Source organism: Panicum virgatum, chromosome 3N (assembly GCF_016808335.1).
Source record: "Panicum virgatum strain AP13 chromosome 3N, P.virgatum_v5, whole genome shotgun sequence".
NCBI lineage: Eukaryota > Viridiplantae > Streptophyta > Magnoliopsida > Poales > Poaceae > Panicum > Panicum virgatum.
This window is the reverse complement of record NC_053147.1, coordinates 25,396,378-25,420,145: the sequence shown is the minus strand read 5'-3', so window position 1 is coordinate 25,420,145 and position 23,768 is coordinate 25,396,378. Positions and strand designations below refer to the sequence as shown.

General features: G+C 46.4%; 2 protein-coding genes across 3 annotated transcripts; both read right to left on the bottom strand.

Moving 5' to 3' along the window:
* Window positions 1-5,295: 5,295 nt before the first annotated feature.
* LOC120665335 (protein transport protein sec24-like) lies at window positions 5,296-12,999 on the bottom strand. 2 transcript variants are annotated; one of them, XM_039944876.1, is made up of 15 exons: window positions 12,509-12,999; window positions 12,364-12,435; window positions 11,934-11,987; window positions 11,644-11,819; window positions 11,453-11,561; window positions 11,345-11,422; window positions 11,051-11,196; window positions 10,816-10,970; window positions 10,620-10,701; window positions 10,425-10,540; window positions 7,785-7,880; window positions 7,033-7,156; window positions 6,306-6,571; window positions 5,858-6,072; window positions 5,296-5,760 (listed from the first exon to the last, which is right to left on the bottom strand). In XM_039944876.1, the coding sequence occupies exons 1-15, from the start codon at window positions 12,834-12,836 to the stop codon at window positions 5,534-5,536; spliced, it is 2,244 nt and encodes a 747-aa protein (XP_039800810.1). In that variant the 5' UTR covers window positions 12,837-12,999; the 3' UTR covers window positions 5,296-5,533. The 2 variants fall into 2 exon arrangements, with proteins under 2 accessions (XP_039800810.1, XP_039800809.1); XM_039944875.1 differs by having other exon boundaries at window positions 11,345-11,561.
* Window positions 13,000-17,726: 4,727 nt separating this feature from the next.
* On the bottom strand, window positions 17,727-21,745 carry LOC120665337 (glucan endo-1,3-beta-glucosidase 14-like). The gene is made up of 4 exons (XM_039944877.1): window positions 21,564-21,745; window positions 19,421-20,466; window positions 19,087-19,233; window positions 17,727-18,064 (listed from the first exon to the last, which is right to left on the bottom strand). The coding sequence occupies exons 1-3, from the start codon at window positions 21,628-21,630 to the stop codon at window positions 19,183-19,185; spliced, it is 1,164 nt and encodes a 387-aa protein (XP_039800811.1). The 5' UTR covers window positions 21,631-21,745; the 3' UTR covers window positions 17,727-18,064; window positions 19,087-19,182.
* Window positions 21,746-23,768: the final 2,023 nt, after the last annotated feature.

The following is a 23,768-nucleotide window of genomic DNA, read 5'->3' as shown; positions in this document are numbered from 1 at the left end:
CAACCGCATTTTCTTGCGTGCTTTCATGCACAGGACTTCTTATGAGTTGCGGTTTGGACGCCAGCCCCGTGTTGACCATCTCAGAGTTTTCGGTTGCCGGTGCTTTGTGCTGAAAGATGGAAATCTTGATAAGTTTGAGTCTCGCTCGTCTGACGGTGTCTTTCTCGGTTATGCTTCTCACTCTAGAGCGTACCGTGTGCTGATTATTGATACTAACATCGTCAGAGAGACTTGTGAAGTCACTTTCGACGAGACTGCACCGTGCAATTCTTCTGTCTTTGAAGTGGCAGGAGATGATGAGCTCGGCACCTCCATCTTTGAAGATGAGGAGGAAGAAGCTGCAGATGGCGAGGCTGAGGCTACCACGCGGGCTGTGGACCCGGCTATCTCTGCTACGAGCTCGGACGATGACGACGGCCCCGATCCGACTACGTCTACTTCACGGGGGCTGTTCGAGGAGGTGACTCAGGCTTCACCAGCTGCACCTGAGGAGGCACCAGCTTTGGTTGAGGAGGAGGCGACTTCGACATGGGAAGCACCGCGACACATTCAGCGCCGCCATCCACCTCAACAGATGCTAGGTGATCTCAACGAGCGAGTCACCAGGTCCAAGGTAACAAGTATCGCTGGCTTTGTTCATTCAGCGTTTGTTGCCTCTTTTGAGCCCAAAGATATTGGACACGCTCTTTCTGATTCTAATTGGGTCAATGCCATGCATGAGGAACTTAAAAATTTTGAAAGAAACCAAGTTTGGGTTTTAGTCGAGCCTCCACCTGCTTATAATCCCATCGGAACGAAGTGGGTTTTCAAAAACAAGCAGGGTGAGGATGGTTTGGTTGTTCGAAATAAGGCTCGTCTTGTTGCCCAGGGGTTTTGCCAAAAAGAGGGTATTGATTTTGAGGAAACCTTTGCTCCTGTTGCTCGTTTGGAAGCTATTCGAATCTTTCTTGCATTTGCTGCTTCCAAGGGTTTTAAAGTTTTCCAAATAGATGTTAAATCTGCCTTCTTAAATGGTTTTATCGAAGAAGAGGTTTATGTAAAGCAAGCCCCTGGTTTTGAAAATCCCAAGTTTCCAAACCGTGTTTATAAACTTCAGAAAGCTCTTTATGGTTTGAAACAGGTACCTAGAGCTTGGTATGATAGATTGAAAACCTTTTTGCTGGCTCAGGGCTTTAAAATGGGATGTGTTGATAAGACTTTGTTCCTCATGCGATCTGGCACTGATTTCCTTTTGGTTCAGATATACGTGGATGATATTATCTTTGGTGGCTCTTCTCACGCTCTTGTCTCCAAGTTTTCTGAGCAGATGTCCAGGGAGTTCGAGATGAGCATGATGGGTGAGTTGCAGTTCTTCCTCGGGCTGCAGATCAAGCAAACTCCTCAGGGCACTTTTGTCCATCAAGCCAAGTACACTAGAGACTTGCTGCGGAAATTCGACATGAGTGACTTGTCTCCTGAGCCGACTCCGATCAGCACATCTACGGCGCTTGATGAGGACTTGGACGGCGAGGCGGTGGACCAGAAGGAGTACAGGAGCATGATCGGCTCTCTCCTGTACCTGACAGCGACGCGACCGGACATCCAGTTCGGCGTCTGCCTCTACACGCGGTATCAGGCTTCGCCGCGCACCTCCCACAGGCAGGTGGGGAAACGCATCTTCAGGTATTTGAAATTCACCCCTGAATTTGGTCTTTGGTATTCTGCGGATTCTTCTCTGGTTTTGGTGGGCTTTTCTGATGCCGATTTCGGTGGGTGTCGGTTGGATCGCAAGTCGACATCCGGCACTTGTCAATTTCTCGGTACATCTTTGGTGTCTTGGTCCTCTCGCAAGCAGGCTAGCGTAGCGCTTTCTTCCATAGAAGCTGAGTATGTTGCCGCTGCTAGCTGCTGCTCCTAGATACTTTGGATGAAACAAACCTTGCAGGATTATGGCTTGAGTTTCGGTAGGGTTCCCATCTTTGTAGACAACATGTCAGCCATTAGCATTGCAAAGAACCCTGTCCTACACTCCAGAACCAAGCACATAGACATCCGATTCCATTTCCTGCGAGACAACCATGAGAAAGGACACATAGACTTGATCCATGTCCCATCTGAGAGGCAAACTGCAGATATCCTCACCAAACCGCTAGTGCAGGACACTTTTGCTCGCTTGCGAGGGGAGCTTGGGGTTTGTTACCCCTTTTGATTGCTGACTTCTCTTTGGTTAGCTTTGTAGATTTTATTTGCTTCTCTTTGTTTTCTAGGTTTGGTAGTTGCATTGTGCATATGCATTGTACATGTTTGCATTTTGCATTGTCTCACTTGCACTAGCATTCTTGTATACATTGCTATGATCTTCTAGTGCCTGCTAGTGTGAGTTGATAAACTTGATCATGTATAGCTTGCTCCATTGTGTATATGACATCATCTGAGTTAAGCTATTTTGATTTGAAAATCTGAAAACATGATCACCCTGTCTTGGCTACTAGCATGTTAGGGCGTGTTGATATGCTTTGCTATCTTATTCATGCTAGTGTGGCCTTTCGTTCAGCAATTCATACTTGAAATGATCTAAATTTGATAAAATTGCTTGAACTGTTCTTGAAATGGATGGAAAAGATCCAGGTGGGATTGCTTGTCGCACTGATCGAGCTTTCGGGACAGCTCACTTTGCACTTGTGAGAACCCGGGCAAGGCTGTGCATGACTGAAACGAGTGCTTTAAGCTTCTGATTGTCTTTTGGCATAGGCTTGGCCTCGTTGCTAAGTAAAGCATGACAAGCTTTCAACCCCTGGCACTTGGAATTGCTTGATATAAAAAATTGATTGAAAAGTGAATGTTGGCAACTTGTTTTGGCTGTTTTGGCTCACCTGTATGAGTATGAGTAGCACTACTTTTCATTCCCTACTTGTTAGTGCTAGATCATGGGTGATGCTTTTATTTCTCATAAACTGAACTTGCCTAGCTCTAGACTGATATGATATACCCTGTTGAGCTAGATGCAGGTCTTGTTTTTGGATGCACACGTGCTTGTGACTAGATGTTGTTCATATCCTTGTATCCCTGAATGCTTTCACTTACACCTCCTGCATTGCATTCATTGCATAGCATCTGTTCAGGGGGAGTCTCAGCTTCAGGGGGAGATTTAGGTCTTTTTAGACTTGATGTGTGCATGTGCCAACAAGGGGGAGAATTTTTGAGAGAAGTGATCGAACAAGGGGGAGACTTGTTTGATTTTTGAAAAACTTGTTGTGCACAGGGCTTTGAGAGTGCATCATTTTGGGAGAGTTGCACATGTGAGAGGGAAAAACTTTGCTTGTGGAGTTTCTGCTTTGGTTTTGGCTCCTGGTTTTCTCGTTTTCCCTCTGCTGCTTGCATGACTGCGTCGAGCGTTACCTCTGTCTTTGAGGAGTCATGTTTTGGCTTTTGATCGATTGCGTCGAGCCGTTGCCCTTGTCTTAGGGGATCGATCTGTGCTTGAGTAAGTGACTGTTCTTGCCTTTCTGAGCTTTTTGTCACTTGCTTGGGTTCTTCGCTTTCTTGCTTCTCTTCTTTTCACTTCTCTTGGTTCGTTTGTGCTGTGTTGACAATGCACTAATCAAGGGGGAGATTGAGGAACGAGAGTACTCTATCCTGCCTGTGATGAGTGAATTATCAACCGTGCGGTGTGATCGTGCGCTTGGTCTTTGGATTGCAGGTACACGGGCGTCGAGTGTCGACGGGGAGCTGCCGTGGAGGTGCTGTGGCCGATGGACCGTGCGGTGGACGGCGGTGAAGGGCAGCCGGGACCGGAGCTCGGACCGGGCGGCAGCTGTGGCGTCCACTCCTGGATCGAGGGCGCAAGCGGCGACGGAAGGCGGGTTTCTTGGTTTGCGCCACAAAACCAAGGAGGCGGACGGCGGTTGAAGACGCCAAGTCGTGGAGGCACGAGCGTCGGTCTCGGGACTGACGGAGGCGACGGGCGTCGACGGCGTCTAGGGCCTCGCTGCGGGCGAGGAGGTGACGGGCGTCGGGCGGCGTCTAGGGCCGTCAGAAGGCCGAGGCGGGAACGGCGTCTAGGGCCACGGCGTGGAGGCGGGAATCTTCCCGCGCGTGAGGTTTTGGCGGTTTTCTCAAAACCGGCCACCTACCCGGGTTTCGCGGACCCTCCAAAACCGCGGACTGGATCTTCATCAAGACGGCGGCATCGCGGAGAAGACTTCGTTTCGAAGAAAGAACCTCGGCCGTCGGATGAGATCGTTGTACAGGGGGTGCTGCAGGCCAACCGGTCTGACCGGTCCCTGGCACCGGTCTGACCGGTCTGACCGGTCCAGCGTACCGGTCTGACCGGTCCCGTGGGTATAAATACCCCTTCACTTGTGTTAGGTTAAGTGCAGCTTTTGTAATCTGTTCGTGGACTCTCTGTTTCTCCAGGCCGCCGCCCCTGCGTCTCCCTCCCTCTGTTCCTCTCGTTTGAGTTGATTTTGTCCATGGATTGTTGAAACCTTGTAAGGGATTTGATTGGGAAAGGAGGCCATATCCTCCTCATGCCCTCTGGGCTTTTGATTTGATTCAATCCCCTGGTTTTGTGCCTTGTGCAATGGATTTTCGATTTCTTTTTTGGCACACTTGATTGAGAGGAGGCCTTGAGTTCTTTGCTGTGATTCCCGTGCTCCCAACTCTGATCTAAACCCTCTGGAATCACTGGCGTGTTCGAATTCGAGTTCTTGAGTGTTTGAGAAAACCCCAATCCCTTTTGATCTCCCCATAATTCTCACGATTCGTTGATCCTTGGGGCGAGATCTTTTGGGGATATGCTCACGGGGTAGGGGCGAAGCAATCCCCCAAGTTTCGTCGGATTTCGTGGTCGTTTGCTCAGGATTCACCGTTTGAATCAAATTTCTCGGGGGTTTCTGGGTGCTACCGGTCAGACCGGTAGGCACGACCGGTCAGACCGGTCCAGCGCACCGGTCAGACCGGTCCAGCGCACCGGTCAGACTGGTCCAGGCAGATCAGTTCTGCAGCTTTCCCAATTCGCTTCCGTTTTGTTTCGTGGGTTCACTCGCTCGTTCGAGGCCTTTTGTGTTGGGTTAGCTTTTCAATAGTTACCCTAAACTTTGGTCAGAACGCTTGACGGCTTGAGCGATTTTGGGACATAGGCCGACGGTTTGAATTTCGGAAGAAATTTTGATCGGCTCCCATTCACCCCCCCTCTGGTCGCCGGCTTCGGTCCCACACAGACAATCTCCCATCCTAACCCACTTTCAGTGTGACTCCGACGATCCTACGTCTCAGTGACCCACCCAACCCCAAAAACTTCACAAAAAAAAGACATGCTCCGCGCAATGCTTTGTCTTGTAGTATAACTCTTGTGCTTCTTTTTGCATCAACAAAGATCTGCCGATGATAAATTTTAGTGAACAAAAAACACTGGTACCGATAAGTTTTCCCTGACTAATCGTGCCTAAAGCAACTCTTTTGGTTATGTAACATACAGTTAGTTACTATAACATTAAGGTTAGAAGCATCCCTGTCGATCCAATCTGCAGTGGAACCAGAAGGGTAGCTAAAACTAGCTTCCAATTTCTTCCTGGATGATCTCTGCTGCAACATTCCTGACACTCTCGCGGAAGGCTACAAACCCTGAACCAGTTGTAAAGCCTGAACCATCAACATCTTGCTCTTCGATAAGGTAGCTCTCAAACAATGTTGAATCATCTTTCCCTCCATGGATGAATGTAAGCTTTGGTGTAATACACCTGTCCTGCTTCAATCTATTAATCGTTGTTCTCAACAGACCTGCAAGGTATGTGCACAGAAAATAGGTTGAAATAAACAAGTACTAGTGCTTCTATGCTCAAAACATGCATAACAAAATGCAAAATAATGTACTCACAATCTCGGGGTGGAGGAAAAGCGATTGAAGGATCAGCAGTTGGTGAATAGTAAACAATAAGGTTGGTAAAAGCATCCAGGAGGAATATTGGGCTCTCGCTCATTATTAGAGCAGCACGGCTCAAAGTGTGCCGTGGGAATGCTTGCTTGTCAGGTGAGGAATATGATATCAAAACTGGATATATAGCTTTAGCTAGAGAAGATGGCTCCAGTGCACTGCAAAAACAGTCAAGTAAAAAAATGAGGGTATCTGTTCACATCAATCGACGGTAAGGCGAAGAGATTGTTGCAACAGGAATAATTTATGAAAGTTTGTTCTTAAAGTGAGAACTCAATACATGAAATATTTCTTAGACATTAGTTTCGTAAAATAACAAATAATAATCTAACTAAACGAACACTATTTGAGACAATGTTAGCAAAAATTTAGTGTAAGAAAGATTATGAACCTGAAAAGGCATTGTAAATATATCCTGTAATCTGGGTGTACGCCTTCTTCGTGCAAGCGAAGAAGAGGACTTCTCAGTAATGCAAACACGAGTTGTGGTAACATTTGCAACTGTGGGCACTGTGAGAAGTCAACATCGATGCTCGATGGTGGAGCTCGAGCATCAGAGCTAAGGGCCTCATTATACCGGGCTGCGAGGAGGGCTAGCCAAGCATGCACTTGTTGTCTTCCTTCTCTAACCCCTTTATCCAAGGACTCTAAAATAACCTGGAGACAAGTGCGTAAGAAAAGAATTAGTGGATGACCATGTCAACTAGTGAAAGGGTACAGCTCAATCTTAAATGAGGAAAAATATAGTATTTTCATTGTGTTTATCAAAGGTGAATGTTCACTAATGTACAAAGATCTATAATAAGTGATTAATTTGATACCTCTTTTCGAAAGAAAATAACATCCAGAAGATATAATGGCTAATAAAAGTGACAACAGGAGAATCTTCCATACAGAAGCTTCACTATTCCCCTTACCAAATAAATTCAATCTTGATATCACAATATCACATCACTTCTTAATCTACCAACACATATTGTGATTAACCTCTTCTCTTCACGTGCTACAAGCTTTTTTTTCTATTTCAGTTCATCAATAGACAACTTCTAGAGGAAACAATGCCTGATTTAAACAAAAATTGAGCTTGACTATATGTATCTGGGGAAAAACAGGGTTACCTTATGAACAAGGATATGCAGCACAACCTCTGGATCTACACTGTCATAAATTTCACTGATATTCCTAGCAGGGCGGTACTGCAATGTTCTTAATCTCAACCGCCTCTTTAAACAAAACTTGTAGCTGCAAAGATATAACATTAGAATAAGACAAATGAGTTTGACTTGGATGCAAACAGGAAAGCAGCAAAATTAACATGGAAGAGGGCATGTTAATATGATTCATTTTGTGTACTAGTTGTGTAAACATGATGATCAGTTTGATAAAACATACTTGCTGATATCTGATAGTGATAGCACGAAGCAAACCCTGTTTTAAAAAACGTTTTAAAACTACGTTTAATCTTGATTAAACTCTAAACTTTGGTCTAGCGTTGCGTTTAATCACAGTGTCGTTTAATTACAAAAGATGTTTAATCTACGTTTAATCACAAAAAACTCTAAATCATAGGCTAGCGTTCACCTAGCGTCTAGCGTTTTTTAAAACCTTGGAAGCAAATGCAAGAAACCAGAAAGTTACTAGTTGAAAAGTCTGAATCTTAATTGATGGTGCAAAGCTGAAGGCATGTAACAAATTATACTGCATAGATAATGAAAATAGAACAGTGAATTGAGCAATATCAAACTGTTGATACTCCATGATCTATGCAATCGTTTTATTAATGGTTTTAGGCTGTATCTAGACAAGTAATGCTTGAGCTATCCTTTCTGCTGAATATGAACATAAGTGTCAATTTCTTTCCCATATGTACCTTGCAGATAATTGTGATTCATTGCCTGATGTTTCCTCAACAGGTTCAATCACACTGTACTGAAAGGCGATCTGTATAACAGCAGGGTCGGTGTGCCTGTAAATGTAAATCACAATATTTAACCACCGCTAACGAGTACAAAAGATCCTCATCAAGTTAACAGGTCCAGCAAGACGACGACGACAACAACAACAACAACAACATAGCCTTTTTTCCCAAGCAAGTTGGGGTAGGCTAGAGATGAAACCCGAAAGAAATAAGTTCAAGATTCAGGCACATTGATAGCTAGTCTCCAAGCGCTCCTATCCAAAGCTATCTCTTTAGAGATATTCCAATTCTTAAGGTCTCTCTTAACCGATTCATCCCACGTCAGTTTAGGTCTACCTCTACCCCTCTTTACATTATCGACCCGCTCAAGAACCCCATTACGCACCGGCGCCTCAGGAGGCCTTCGTTGGACATGTCCAAACCATCTCAGCCGATGCCGGGTAAGTTTCTCCTCAATTGGTGCCACTCCGACCCTATCCCGAATAACTTCGTTCCGGACTCTATCCCTCTTTGTGTGCCCGCAAAACCACCGCAACATCCGCATCTCTGCTACACTCAGTTGCTGGACATGTCGCCTTTTTGTAGGCCAACATTCAGCACCGTATAGCATCGCCGGACGAATTGCTGTCCTATAGAATTTGCCTTTTAACTTTTGTGGCACCCTCTTGTCACAAAGGATGCCAGAAGCTTGTCGCCATTTCAACCAGCCAGCTGAAATTCTATGCCTAACATCTTCATCAATGTCGCCATCCTTTTGTAACACCGATCCTAAATACCGAAAAGTATCCTTCTGGACCACCACTTGTCCATCTAGACTAACGTCTCCCCCCTCATGCCTAATCGCGCTGAAATCGCACATCATGTACTCGGTCTTGGTCCTACTAAGTCTGAACTCTTTCGACTCTAACGTGCGTCTCCACAGCTCTATCTAACTTCCTATTAACCCCTGCCCTACTCTCGTCAACTAGCACCACATCATCAGCAAAGAGCATACATCAAGGGATCTCACCTTGTATATCCCTTGTGACCTCATCCATCACTAAAGCAAATAAATAAGGGCTCACTGCTGACCCCTGGTGTAGGCCTATGTTAATAGGAAAGTCAGTGGTGTTACCATCACATGTCCGGACAAACGTCGTCGCATCCTTGTACATGTCCTTAATGAGGGTAATGTACTTAGTTGGGACTTTGTGCTTCTCCAAGGCCCACCACATGACATTTCTCGGTACTTTGTCATATGCCTTCTCAAGGTCAATGAAGACTATGTGCAAGTCCTTCTTCTGCTCCCTATATCTCTCCATCAATTGTCGTATTAAGAAAATCGCCTCCATGTTGACCTTCCAGGCATGAACCCAAATTGGTTTTGGGTCACACTTGTCACTCTTCTTAGGCGATGCTCGATAACCCTCTCCCAAAGCTTCATCGTATGGCTCATCAGCTTAATCCCACAGTAGTTAGTACAATTTTGAACATCGCCCTTGTTTTTGAAGATAGGTACTAATATACTTCTCCTCCATTCTTCCGGCATCTTGTTTGACCGAAAAATGAGATTAAAAAGCTTAGTTAACCATACTATTGCTCTATCTCCTAGGCATCTCCACACCTCAATGGGTATACCATCAGGACCCATCGCTTTACCTCCCTTCATCCTCTTCAAAGCCTCCCCGATCTCTACCTCCTGAATTCTCCTCACAAAACGTCTGTTGGTATCGTCAAAAGAGTCATCTAACTCAAGGGTAGGGCCCTCACTCTCCCCATTAAACAACTTGTCGAAGTACTCTCTCCATCTATCCATGATGTCCTCATCCTTCACTAGCAGTCGATCTGTCCCATCCTTAATGCATTTGATTTGGTTGATGTCTCTTGTCTTCCGCTCGCGGATCCTAGCCATCCTATAAATGTCCTTCTCCCCTTCTTTCGTGCCTAGCCGCTGATACAGGTCATCATACGCCTTACCCTTTGCTACACTCACAGCTCGCTTTGCAACCCTCTTCGCTAATTTATAGCCCTCGATGTTGGCTGCACTCTTGTCAAGGTGGAGGCGCTTAACAGGTCCAGCAAGACAAGAAAAAAAATCATATTATTATTATTCAGGGAAGCCTAACTATGCTTTCATGTACATACATTTGAGGAAAACAAGGGCTGCTTTTTGCAGAGTTGTCATTTGATGCAAGGCTTTCCTACAGGTAACATTTTTCAACTGTGAGATATTATGATGTTCACAGAAATTTGCCTTTTCACACTGTTAACCGGGAGGGACATCTAATTTCACAAAATGGAGCAAACTAAAAAGTTAGCTGCAGTGAGAAAATTCTAATTCCGGTAGCTTCTTTCCCAGTTCCAATAGCAGCATTAACATGGCTTGTGCTGAAACATAAGTTTGCAAGAATCTTTACAGTGTCCATATTACTATATTAGTAAATTGCACAAATTTCATTAGTAGAGGACCATAAGATGTTTGCAGATAAGAAAGTCAACGCGCTTAATTTTTGTGTTTTTCTCCTTAAGGAGAGAATAAAATATCTTTCTTTAACAAATACATCATTTAGTAGTCAGTAACCAACCATAGGGTCAAGTTAAAATATGATATACCTGGAGAAACCGTCGTTATGAACAAAGTCAAAGTCATATGCATAAGTGGCAAATGAATCACAGCAGATGATGTGTTGCACATTTTCATATTGAGGGTCAGGGAAGAAATGCCCATACTGTGAGAAGGATGGGTGAGTTAGAACTGGCAACATGTGTACAAGGGGTAGACTGAACATAAGTAGCTTGACTGCTTACAGAATTGCCTGGTTCGAAATCTGAAGATGTTCTCAGTCTTAGAACGCAGCCAAATGCATATGGTCGGCTTAGCAGGCGGTATCTGTTAGTGAAATAGCAAGAAAAGGAAGAAAAGATCATTCATATTAATTTGGAAGTTTGCAATTGGAATATTACGAGTGGAACAGAAGTAAAACATTCATTCAATCAAGCATACATGTCTTGGGGAAGTGTTGAATCATCAGTATTTGCATAGAGAAATAATGATCCACCACTTTCAATACTCAAAAACTTCAGTGAAGCCAAATCAGTGTACTCATCAGTTACAGCAAATATGTCTATGCATACTCCTGCTTGAACAGCAACAGCTGCCTGTTTCAAATTTTCAATAAGATCAATAATCAATATGGTAGAGACAGTGAAGCAATTAGTGACTTTTGACTCATGCTTACTAGGTCTCTGTAGAAAGGTATCTGTTCAGGGAGCAATGCAAGGTCAGCATCTACCCCCTTACTAGCATACTGCTCCCCAAATCTCCTGGTGTCTAGCAGACCAGCTCCATAATCAGGTGCACCAGACAGAAAAGCAAACACCCGAGCTGCTCTCCATTACAAGGGACAAATGTAAATTAGGCATAAAAATAGTATGTACTAAATTATATGCAAAGTTGCAAGCAAACAGCTTATGAAAGAAATTGTCTGATCAACACCAGATATCCACAAGGAAAGCAAAGTATGTGGACCTACCCAAAGCAAAAGTAGAACCATATTCTGAACTTAGATAGTCAATTAAAGCAGACATGGCTGTTCCAAAGCCTCGTCCACCAAGCAAAACAGTATCCTCCTCCTGTCCACCAAGCAAAACAGTATCCTCCTCCTGCCCCGACGCAGCACCTCGCTCCCATGAAGATGTAGGTCGCAGTGTCTCCAGGGCAGCAGTGATTCGATCCTTGCATGTGTCAACCTGCAAATAAATTATCTTACCATTAGACAAGCTCAGATTGTCTAAATTGCTTTTTAGTTCAATTGATAGTTTTGTAACATACTGGGGCTAAAAAAGCAAGTAGGGGCATGGCATCTTCAAGGGCAACAGGAAGACCATCTTCCTCTATGTCCGGTGGAATAAAAGCATTTTTCACGACTGGAATCGGACCTTGGACATCATACAGCCCAATCTTGTGGCTGAAAGTCATAAGCCCAAATAGGGAGCCCGGAATAAGAGCTGTTGCATGGTGAAAACCAATGAAGAAGAATCAAACTGAACTGAATTCACAAATAACACAATAATTCAAGGAACCATAACACAGGAAGTTTAAAATGTTCAGAATTCAATTACCTTCTAGGGCAGCCAGAAGCGCACTCTTGATGAGTTCCAGGAACTCTTCAGAACCTGATTATTTCAGACAATGCGACAGTCAAGTGACATATTACTTTGTAGCTCATAACACAAGATCAATAAACTATTTGCCGACACATAACATAATGTTTGATCTATGTGCGATGAGCCATCATGTATCTACAAACCTAACCACATAATGTAGCTGTTTTTGGTTGGTTTGAAATGGAAATAAAATTGTAAATTGAGAAATGTCTGTTCACTATATTTTGTTCCATCTATTCAGAAATTGCATTTAATTTTTCGGACTAGTTGGGTTTCCTTCTTTGGTCATATATGATCCAGAATTCACATGTAAGGTAGCTTCCCATCACTGCAACGGGCGGAAATTCCATGATCGGGGGGCGTACTGAGAAAGGACTGCACTTACATGCGAGATCCACTGCGGCCACATAAACAGGCCGCGCCTGCACGCCGTCTCCTCCACCCTCCGCCTCATCCACTGCAGGAATTGAATCCCCACATGTCAAGCTTCATCCCACATGACCCGCGCAGGCAGCTGCAAGTAGCAGTACCTGGGATCTCGAGGTCGACGAAAGAGGAGTTGAGCTCGGGGCACGCGTCGGGGTGCTGGAACCGGCGCGCGGTGTCGTCGTCGAATCCGTTGAGCGTGCCGCAGAGCGCGCAGGACCAGCCCCACCGCTCCAGATCGCAGTGGCTGCTGAAGTAGGCCCAGCAGTGCTCGCAGCGCGGGACGCGGTCGCCGCCGGAGCCGGTGGTCGGGGGCTGGCCGCGCTCGTCGGCGGCGGCGAAGGGCGTCACGGCGACGCCCCACTGGACGGCACACGACTCCAGCGCCTCCAGCGTGGCCGGGAAGCGGGAGACCGTCGCGCGCACCGCCATAGCCGCGGCAGGGTGGGGGCGGCCGAGAGCCCGAGCTTCCGGTTGGGCTCGCTCGGCGCGGCGGGGGTGGGGACGGGGGACGGGGACGACCAGGCGGAGAAGGCGAGGGGCGCGCGACTCGTCGAGTCGCGCCTGCTGCAGTCTGACGGGGCTTGGACGCGGTGATGGATTTCTGGGATTCTACGCTGGTCTCAGAGATGATCTCGATCGTTCGTTTGCAATCGGACGCTATGTCGGGGTTTAAATTACGTCACGACGATAGCCCAGAAATGTTTTCATCCCCTTCTCCTAGCGCTAGCGTGACTGAAAAAAAAAGCATTTTTTCCCGGGGGGGGGGGGGGGGGGGGGGGGTTGTGGAGGGACGAGAGGTGACCTCATGGGAAGACAAACGGGCCCCCACTTTCGTCGATGAAACCAGCCCACTTATACGGAAACCGGAAGGTCCAATATGATATCAGCCCAGAAGAGATTCTTGATGGGCCTATAGCCCCGATCTCACGCGCGACGCCAGGGTGGAACCTATATATCTTCCAAAAGTTTTTTTCTAATCATCTTCCAATGTTTGAGATTCGTACAAATCAACTGCAACCCTTGGATCCCACCTAAACCCTAATCCCCACCTCCTTCCTTCTCCCTCCTCCCTCTCACTGCCCACCGCCACCTACCGCCGGGGGCTGCCCCGCGGCCGTGTGCCGCCGCCCCGCGACCCCGACGGCCGTGCGCCGCCGCGCCCCTGGCCCGGACAACCCCCGTGCCTGCGGCCCCGCCGCCACCTGCCGCCGGGGGCTGCCCCGCGGCAGTGCGACGCCGCCCCGCGGCCCCGACGTCCCGGCGTCGCCGCTCCCCTGGTCTGGACAACCGCCGCGCCTGCGGCCCCGCCATCGTCCCCCGCGTCGCCGCCCGCCTGCTCCGAGCACCCTACCGCCTGCTGCACGCCACCGCCTGCTCCGCCGCCACCTCCTCCTGCTCCGCCGCGAGTCTACTCCGCCGCCGCCAGCTCCGCCACCGCGCCCGCGTCGCCGTCTCGCCGGGCCGCCGCCACCGGCCGCCGGCGTCGGAGAAGATGGTGGGGTTCAACATTTTCGAAGTATTAGTTCAACATTTTTAAAATTGTAGTTCAACATTTTCAGAATGCTAATTCAACATTTTTTCAGTAAAATGTTGAATACACTGTTAGATGGGCCTTAGTGGGCTTTATAGGTGAGTTGCTTAGCCATCTTCCACAAGATACATAGGGAACCCTCCCCCCGACGCCAGATCGAAGGCAGCAAAACTAATTTGATTGAGTGGGTATGATAGCCCAACCGTTTTTCATTTAAAAAACCGACTTTCCGATCCCAAAATCTGGGAGCGTCAGCGATGGGGATTTTTTTTACTCATAGAGGAAAATGCGCCCCACGCGGGATTTGAATCCCAAACATGTGGAGTGCTGCAAGAGTGCTTTGACCGGCTGATCTAGCATCCTTTGGCAGCTCAAAGGTAGTAGGTGGCTGCAACTATGCAATACTTTTGCTTTCTCAAGAAATAGAAACAAAATATAGGACTATGAGTACAAAGGGCAAGAAACATGGGGAGAACAAGTGCAAAGCTCCGTGAAACATAAGTCAACTCAGCAAGCAAGCCCGACCGATCTTATAAATCACGTCGAAGAGCAGCGACAATGCAAAGAAACTGAGTAGAACATTCACCAAACCACAATGAAGAGCTTATAAAAAAGGGCAAACAAAAACTTAAGAAGAAGGATAAACTAAAAGGAGGAGTGAGTAGTAGCATAAGGTGAGACGGCGAGCACAAAGCGTAATGATGGCATGAGGGAAGGTTATACATTCTGAGACTTCCACTACATAATTGCTAGTGATGACATAAGAACAAGACATAAGGTATCACCTTGTATATTCGTTGCTTTCACCTTCCCTTTCCCTCTAACCCCTCTCGGCCCCCTCGTCGTCCTAGGGCGACTCGAGTGGTGCCGTCACCTTTTATCCGCCGCTTCCACCTTCCCTTCCCCTCTGACCCGCCGCCGCCGCCGAAGCTCACCGGCGGAAGTCCGTTCGGCCATAATGAGGGCGGCGGCGGGTGGAACAGCACAACCTCCCCCACCCTCTTCTCTCTTGCATTTCTGCCAAAAAGCTTTCTATAATAACCATTAATGTACTCTCTAGTGTTCTCCTCTCCTTCAATTACTCCTTCTTGCTCTAATATGAGAATCCTTGTTTTTCTTCTTTTCCCGTTTGCCACCATCTGGAAGTACTTGGTGTTGTTATCCCCTTCCAACAAATCTCGTGTTTTTGCCCTTTGAAACCATTTGATTTCCTCTTCCCTCAGCAAATGAGCTAGTCTATCTTCAAGACATTGCTTAAAATCCAGTTCCTGCTGGCTTAACAACCTGTTTTCAGCTTCTTTATCGAGCCAATCAGCCTTTCTGATCAACTCCTATTTTTCCTTTTTATATGCACCATTCATATTAATTGCCCAACCTCTTAGAAACTGTCTCAAACTTCAAATCTTGTTTTGTCATTTCTGCATGGAAGTTCTGCCCCTCTTCTCTTTTTCCAGATCTTGGACACCAATTCAAAAAACCCTTCCCTCAACAGCCATCCTAGTTCAAACTTAAACATAGGTTGTTTTTTGACCGACTCCTATTCTCCACTATCAAGCAATAGAGGAGTATGGTCTGAAATCTCTCTAGTTAGGGCAACCACTGTGGCTAATGGAAAAGTGTTGCTCCCATACAGTGCTCATTGGAACCTGATCCAACTTTTCATATGTTGCGTTAGGTAAAGAATTAGCCCCAGTAAACTTTCAACCAGACATCTCTAATTCTCTTAGGTCCAATCCATCTATGATAACATTGAACAAGAAGGGCCATTTTGCATCAAATCTGGAATTGTTTTTCTCACTAGGATTCCTAATGATATTGAAATCTCCTCCTACTAGTAAAGGTAACTTCTATTTTCTGCAGGTTTAAACCAATTTTGTAAGGAAATTCTCCTTAAAGTTGGGTTGTGCTGCCCCATAAACAGTCACCAAAACCCACTGGAAATTGTCCTTTTTTTTTACTTTTAAGTCTGAACTTCACAAAATAATCCCCATCCTCAATACCACCGATTTCCAGCTCCTCTAGATTTACCCCAACTAGGATGCCTCCTGACCTACCATGAGGTTCAGTCCAATGCCATATGAAATTTTTTTCACCACACATGCCATTAAGCATTTTTTTTGACGTGGAGGCACCCTCCATTTCCATTATAGAACGGAAATATCACAGTACACAGAAGTGCATACAGAGAAATAAAGCAGGAATAGAAACAGTTTAAGGGCGCGCACCGGGCTGACATTCAACCCCTACCATGCCTGCTAACAGAAAAGATAGAGCCCCAGGGTTCCCAGGGAAGGATCTCGCAACAAAGCGAACAAGTACTTAGAGCAGGTTTAAACATAAAGCCACATAACAAGTACATGCCATTAAGCATTGATTGGCTAAAATCTTTCTTTCCTGTCTCCATGGTTATAAAATCCAATTTCTTTTCTATAGTTGTATCAGCTAGAAATTTACTTTTAGCCAAGTCACTAAGACCGATTACACCAAAAGAATTTTTGAACAGATTTATTCTACAAGTCCATTTTTTTCAATGGCTTAGCATTTGACTTGTATTCTTTCTTTCCACTCTTCAGAGTTGGCTTTGTTAAGGAATTATCCTCATCAAATACCTCCTCTAAGAGTTCTCCGTACAATTCTTTTAAATCACACTTTTCTAATTCTTCTATACTATCATCATTCTCCTCTTCAAGAAAATCTAATTCTACTAGTTCATTTACCCCCAAAAGTCCTATATAGCTTTTGTTGTCAAAAGCTACCTTACAAAGAGAATGCACTAACTCAGGTTGAGCTCAAATGCCCAACTGCAAAAAATTGGAAGACACAACATCTTTATCTACACAAAACAAAGACTGCGTAAGGTTGTTATCTGCTGATTCCAGATTTTTTGCTGCAGTCCTTCTCTTTGCTTTCTTCAGCCAGTCTTGGACTTGCTCGAGTTGGTGACACTACAGCTTCAGAAATTGCTGCCACCACTGGAATGCTCTTCCCCATCTCATTTTTGCTCAATTCTTCAGAATTTGGCTCTTTAAAGATTTGACCTCCATGTGTTACTTTTTTTTTCTGAACCCCTTAGTACTAACTATTGTTTGTTCAATTTCAAAACTGTTTGGCGGCACCTTTCTTATTTTTTTTTCATAACGCTCTTCTTGGGTGCTTTTTTTTGGCCACGTTATCAGGCGCGGACTAGTCGCTTTTTCACTATTTTTTTGACTGTCTTCTTAGCGCCTGATTTTCAGAATGTAGATCAGTCTCCTTCTCCAGCCTATCTCCACCATCCGACCCACACCACTCTACTTCCTCCCCCCCCCCCCATTACTTCATCTTGTTCTGCTATTACCTCGTCTGCTAATTCTCCCACGGTTTTGCTGACAACTTCATCAAGAATTTCATTAGCTTGCGCCTCGTGTACCACCAATTTCTTTAAGGGTAGTATATTAGTGCACATATGTACAAACCCAATTTCATTCCTAAGAGGTGAGAATTTCTTTCCACATCCTACTTAGGCTGTTTGGATTCTCGGCTCACCTAGGCCATTCAACTCTTCACTTAGTCTGACTTGGTAGATAGCTCAGTTAGCACTCCTCAGGTTTTGGGTTTGACTTCCGGGGGAGTGAATTTCAAGCTGAGGTTAAAAAAATCCCCTCGCTGGTAGAGGAGCTAGGGTTCGGGAGGTATGAGACACCTTTTCTGGTGTCTTTCTAAAAAAAATGGAACTAGTGGCTGTGATTGAGTTTGTACAAATGCACTTTTTAGTTAGAATTTTTTGTCAATGGTGAGAGAAACAAATATTCCGTCATCTGCAAAAGGCTATAATTGAACAAATCCCACAGAACTATCTGATGATAGACTGTTTCTAATACAATAAGATGAATGTATAATACAGTGAAAGAACAGAACTAAACAACCACTCCAAGTCACATGCTCGTTGTATCTATATAACCAATATTGGTACTTCTACAGTTCTATTCCATACTGTCAAAATTTTACAGCGGTTTGACTGATTTTCCTGAACAGTTGCATAGAAATGATGATGGTACATCCGCCTTCTCCTTCCTCTATATAGGACTAGTTACAATCTTCCAATCCAATCAATCAACTGATGAAAAGAACAAAAAATCTTGCTAACCTGCATATACAAATACAAAGTAGATAAGCAAACTCGCTCCAGCATGATGAGCTTAATTACCAAACCGAGTGTTGTACGCTGAATGGAATACTGTCTTTTCATTTTGAAAAGGTAGGTAGCGTGGAACTCTAGGAAAATGCCCTCATCTCAAGGTTTGGCGACAACAGCGAGCGCTCAACAACAACGGGCTCCAGATTTTGCCAAAGGAACTGTTGCTTCTGAAAAGTGGCCATCAGATGGAAGCATGCTGCAGCCATGCGTGTTTCCTTTCGTGACAATGCCTATTCGATTCTTTTCGAGATGATGCGAGCAAGGGCGGTCCTCTTTGGTTGGTCGGTTTAGAGCTGTCAGAGCATGGACAGCGCAAGAACCGATCAACCACCGGCCTGCCTCCCTGGGGAATAGGCTAACCGAAGACATCCGTGGCATTGGCAGTGGCAGGCCGCCGGAGGCAAAAACGGCCGAACACATATATGTTGCCTCCAGGGCAGGATGACCGACCACCTAACATCATGGCAGACAGGTTGACAAACTAGCTACTCGGTTCCATGGCTTAAACCTTTTTGTTCCCCTCAAAAACCAGGTTTTGTATGATGATGTGTGGAATCTACTTAGGATAATCTTTCTACTTCTAGTCAGAGTTTTGAAAATCGGTACTCGACCTCGTACCTTCTTGATTCTTAAACAGTTGTGCAGCCTGACGAGTACGTAGGAGCACCAGTTCCTTGTACACAGTTTTTGTAAATTGGGCTCTACACAACGTAGCAGTAGACTTGTTCCAAAACATTGCTCTTGTACAATAGTACGATACTACATAGTATTTGTTGTTTGCTATGTAAAGATAAAGATACTTTCAAGTAACTGCTACGCCTACGTCCATAAATAACAAGCCCATAAAGATACCTTCTTGATTCTTAGAAAGGCTAGCTACCGGAATAATCCCGGACATAACTGAACAGTTGAGAAAACAACTTTAGAAAGTAAAAACTATCTGAAGAGGAATACTATCCAGATAAGCTTACCTCAAAGTCAGATTATGGGCTTTGGTTACTAGTATGATGTCCGATGCAAGCACAAATGGGTTAGTCGCAAATCTTCTCGCACAATACTGGTGTAGATCATAGGAAAAAGCCGGCGAGTAGGACAACAACCGCCATCAGAAATGTAGTCTGCAAGCAGTGAACACAACGAGTAAGAAAGAAGAAGAAGCTCCTCGTACGGCGATGTTACGTTATCTACCGTCTTTTTTTATTTCTTTCAGATAATCTTTTTCTGTAAAAAACCTATTAATCGTGTGTGAAATTATGCGACTGAATTTGGATTCAGAGTTTTGTCACCCAGAGTTTAATTTCTTACCGTCGGCTTGGAAGAAGAGGAGAACGTCGGCGACGGGCTGAAGGATGCTCCGTTGAACCCGAGGTTGTACACCGGCGTGCCGTTGGGGTAAAACAGCCCGTAGTTCCTCTCCGACGCCGGCCCGGGCTTCATGTCCTCGTTGAAGAGCGCGAACACGAACACATCGATGGGGACGTCCGGCTTGAGCGGCGTGCCCTGGCCCATGGCGATCCTCTTCATCAGGTTCCCGTTGTACGCCGCGGCGTTGGCCACGGTCGCGCCCACCTCGTCGCCGTCGCCCTTGGACGGCCACCCGGTCTCGGAGATCCTGACGGTGAGATCCGTGTGCCCCATGGCCTTCATGGCCGCGTAGACGGCATCGATCTGGGCGTAGAGCATGTTGTCGTAGGTGAGGTTGGTGTTGGGGTCGACCACGCCGGGGTTGGGCTCGAAGAGCACGTACGGCAGCGACACGCTGCCGGGGCTCGCCTTGTAGGCGAAGAAGGGGTAGGCGTTGATGAGGAACGGCGAGCGGACCTCGGCGTGGAAGTTGAGGATGGGCTGGATGTACTGCGCGAGCTCCTCCCGGAACACGCCCGACGACGGCGGGTAGCTGCTGGCGAGGATGTTGACGGAGTGCGCCGTCGAGACGTTCACCTGGCCGGCGAGGCCCAGGTCGGACACGGCCTGGTGCATGGCCTGCATGGCCGGGAGGAGGTTTTGCATGGCGACCGTGTCCTTGCCGGAGAGCACCTCGTTGCCGACGGTGATGCAGGTGATGCGCGTGCTCGGGATGAACGGCTGCACGTGCTGCGCCACCCAGGCGCGGGCCTTGCCCGCGTCGGTCAGGTTCTGGAGGTCCTCGTTGCCGACGATGAACTCCACGCCCGTGCCGGCGAAGGCCGTGAGCACGGCCGGGTCGGCGTCGTAGAGCTTGACGCGGTTGACGTTGAGCGACTGCAGGAGGCCCGACACCTGCGCCGGGTGCGGGAGGTTGTTCGCGATCTGGCCGTAGTTGATCCCGAACTTGAGCGGCGCCGCCGTCGCCGCCGATACAACGTCGATGGCTGCAGTCAGGGACGGAGAATCAAATTTTCAGATTCAGGAAGAGGCTCAAAATGGCAAAAAAAAAATTACGTAGACTATTGACACAAGAGAAATTTTACAATGATTGATAAAAATAGAAGCCGTTCATCTGATAAAATCCTACGATGATGAAGATAAGAAGTACTAATGATAAAGTACCTGGTACTTCCAAAATATAGGATCAAGTTCCAAAAGTGGGACCGAATACTAATTTAATTTAGTTTTTATAAATACTTTTTCATAGACTAACGGCTAGAAAAAAGTTTAAGATAAAAATACCTGAAAATAACCATTGGTACTTTACAATCATCGTAAAAGAGCTCTTGACACAATTGCTGAAGAAAGAACTGCTTGTATATTATTGAGATATTTTTTTGAAAAGCTTCATTTTGAGATATTTGTAATTGCATCCTAGCTAGTGATAATTAGGTCGGCAACAGATACTGCTGGCATGCTGGAAAACAAAGCAAAATTTAGGGGGAAATTAAATGCGGTTCACTTTCACACATGAACTGGCTTGCGATGCTCATTGGTAGGACGGGCGTCGTTTTCCGAATAAAACGTGCACAGATCGGACGATATCGATCAGCAGCCGGCAGAAAATTTCAAGCAGATGTCAAAATCAGGCATACGTGATTCCAGCGAAGGGTCGCCGTATGACGTGGAAATTTAATTGTTCTCTCTGTCAAACACACGTCGGACCAGCCGGCTGAAAATCAAAACCAAATAAGAAACACACGAAAACGACCTCGCGGCGCAGCCAATGCCCCAGGCCATTTGCAGAAGAAAAGATCGAGCAGCTGCCTTGCTGCATGACACAGGAAGGATGGTCTCATCTCATCTCATCTCTTTTGTGCTAGAAAGATTCAGAAAGGAAAAAATGAAACAAGATTCTGCGATATCGTCCTTCACAGGAAGGGAACTGAACTCGAGGGCCTTCCAACTTAACTGAAACGATACGGGGAAGAAACCGGCAAAAGAAAAAGGAGTGCAATCAAGGACCAAGAGGCGACGAACGCATCTACCGCAGTAGCGACGCCATGAACGGGGAGAGGAGGCAAGGAGCTAGAACCCGTACCTGAGACTGCGAGGAGCGAGAGCAGGAGGACGCGCACGGCCACGGCGTGGAGCCCCGCCGGCGCCATGGCTCGTCTCGGGGCGCTCTCCCTCTCCCTCGGACCTCGGGCCTAGGGGCGGCGGGGCGGGCGCGCTCGCATTAAGTCGCGCGGTTCTCTCCTGCGTCGGGCCGTGTCGTCGCGCTACCTGTGCCTGCCCTTTATAGTAGAGCAGAGTCACCACAGCGTACGCCGTGTGCTCGTCTGTAAACGCACGGATACAGACACTTCCTATCTACATCTATACTATACCAAATACTAATTTGCAAGTTGCAAGGCTCCAGGCTCACATAAGGACGGGACGCGTCGGTTTCAGATCGTCCCTGATACGGCCTGCCGCGGTGCCGCTTGCCTCTCGCGGCCAGCCAAAACAGGAAGGCACTTGCGACTGCGAGGCTCCATTGGAGATTTTCCAGATGTTCCAAATCCAAACAGGATTTTCGTTTCAGGGAAACGGTCCTAAAATAGGAGGGGGGAGGTCTTTACGGGGACGGGACGGCGGCGAGCTCGCTCGTGCCGTCGTGCACGCCGGAGCGCCGCCTTCCTCCGGCTGCCGCACGTGCACGGCGCGTTGCCTGCTGCGCCTTCCTGCCGTGGCATCGCCGGGTGCAGCTTCGTCGAGGGGTTTTTGTTTTTTCTAATCAGCGGACGCGCGCCAGGAAGCTTGCTAGCGCCCGATTTCCGACAGCCCACTAAGTTTCATTTTCAGGAAACTTTTTTCATGCACAATTTTCTAGTTTTGAAACCTTATAATTTATGCACAAAAATTTTACATATAATTTTTTTTCCAAACAACTGGTCAGGGAATATTTTGCAGCAAACTTTCGTGATACACAAAACTTTTACTTATAACTTCTTTCAATCAACTTTTCAGAAGATATTTCACGATATACAACTTACATGCATAACTTTTTTAGAAAACTTGTCGGATGATATTTTTTAGCATAACTCCCACGATAATATTATTAGAAAAACTTCTCGCACAACTTTTATGCATAAGTTCACTATCCAACTTCCCATGAAAATACTGAAAAAAGGAACTTAGTTTAACAGCAGAACTCAAGGAACACCTTAGAAAAAGAAAATAAAACAAATGTTACTAATACATGTGCATGAGAATAAATATATTGGAAAGTAAAAGGAAAAATGAAAAAAAATAAAAGGTAACACTTGCTATTATGTAATATAAAGGGAAAAAATAGAAAAGAAAAAAAGAAAACAAATTAATACCTGGCTGTCTGTCACGTGGGTGGGGCCGATAGCTCCGTCGTTGCGTAGTGGCTCTGGAATCGCGCGCCAGGAAGCGCCCCAATGCGCGACTGCGGAATTGGATTCCGCTTCGTCGAGTGTGCTTTGGTGCCGGCGGCGCGCAGGCAGGGGGGGCTGGTCGTGGTCGCTGACCAAATATTTAAGCTTCCACGTCAGCCGGTCACACCTGACCGCGACCCTGACACTGAAAGATTGGCTCGTCTGATCTCAGTTTCTTGATCCTTTTTGTGGACGCCAGCATGATTGGCAGGACAAATTATCTTCTCTGGCTCATTGGGTATGCAAACATATTGCAGAAATAAACGTGGTTACTGAAGTCTGAATGCTATTGCGAATGTTGAACGTTCAAGGACAAACACGTGCGACGTTCAAGGATCAACAAGTCCAGTTTCTGAATCTTATCGAATACTATTCCCGAATTTGCTTGCTCGAGTTCCCGTCAAAAATTGTTTGCATGAGGGGCAAAAAGTCCGCCTTGCTTCAAAAGGGCACGTGCGTCGTTGGATTTCAAATGCAAAATTTTATAAAAGAGAACTCCTACAGCATGCATGTTTCATGCTCATTGTTAATGGTTCACGATCGGATGCGTCGCCTCGCCGCACCCTGACAACGGTCGGCAACAAGGAGGCGCGTTAATGCTGATCGACTATATTGCTACTGCACTGATATTCACCGAGTCGCAGGCCGTGCCCATGTACGAACAATTCATATCCAGTTCCAACCCAGGAAAACATTCTATGATCCAGGTAGTTAGGATAGTTGAGCTAAATAACATAGCACACAGGAATACCGACAGCAGTAAGCAGATCCATGCCCTGCATCTGAGCTCTGAACTTACCTTCTGAAAAACTAAAGCTGACAGAATTTTTTAGGGAAAAAGAACTCTACGGTAGGCAACA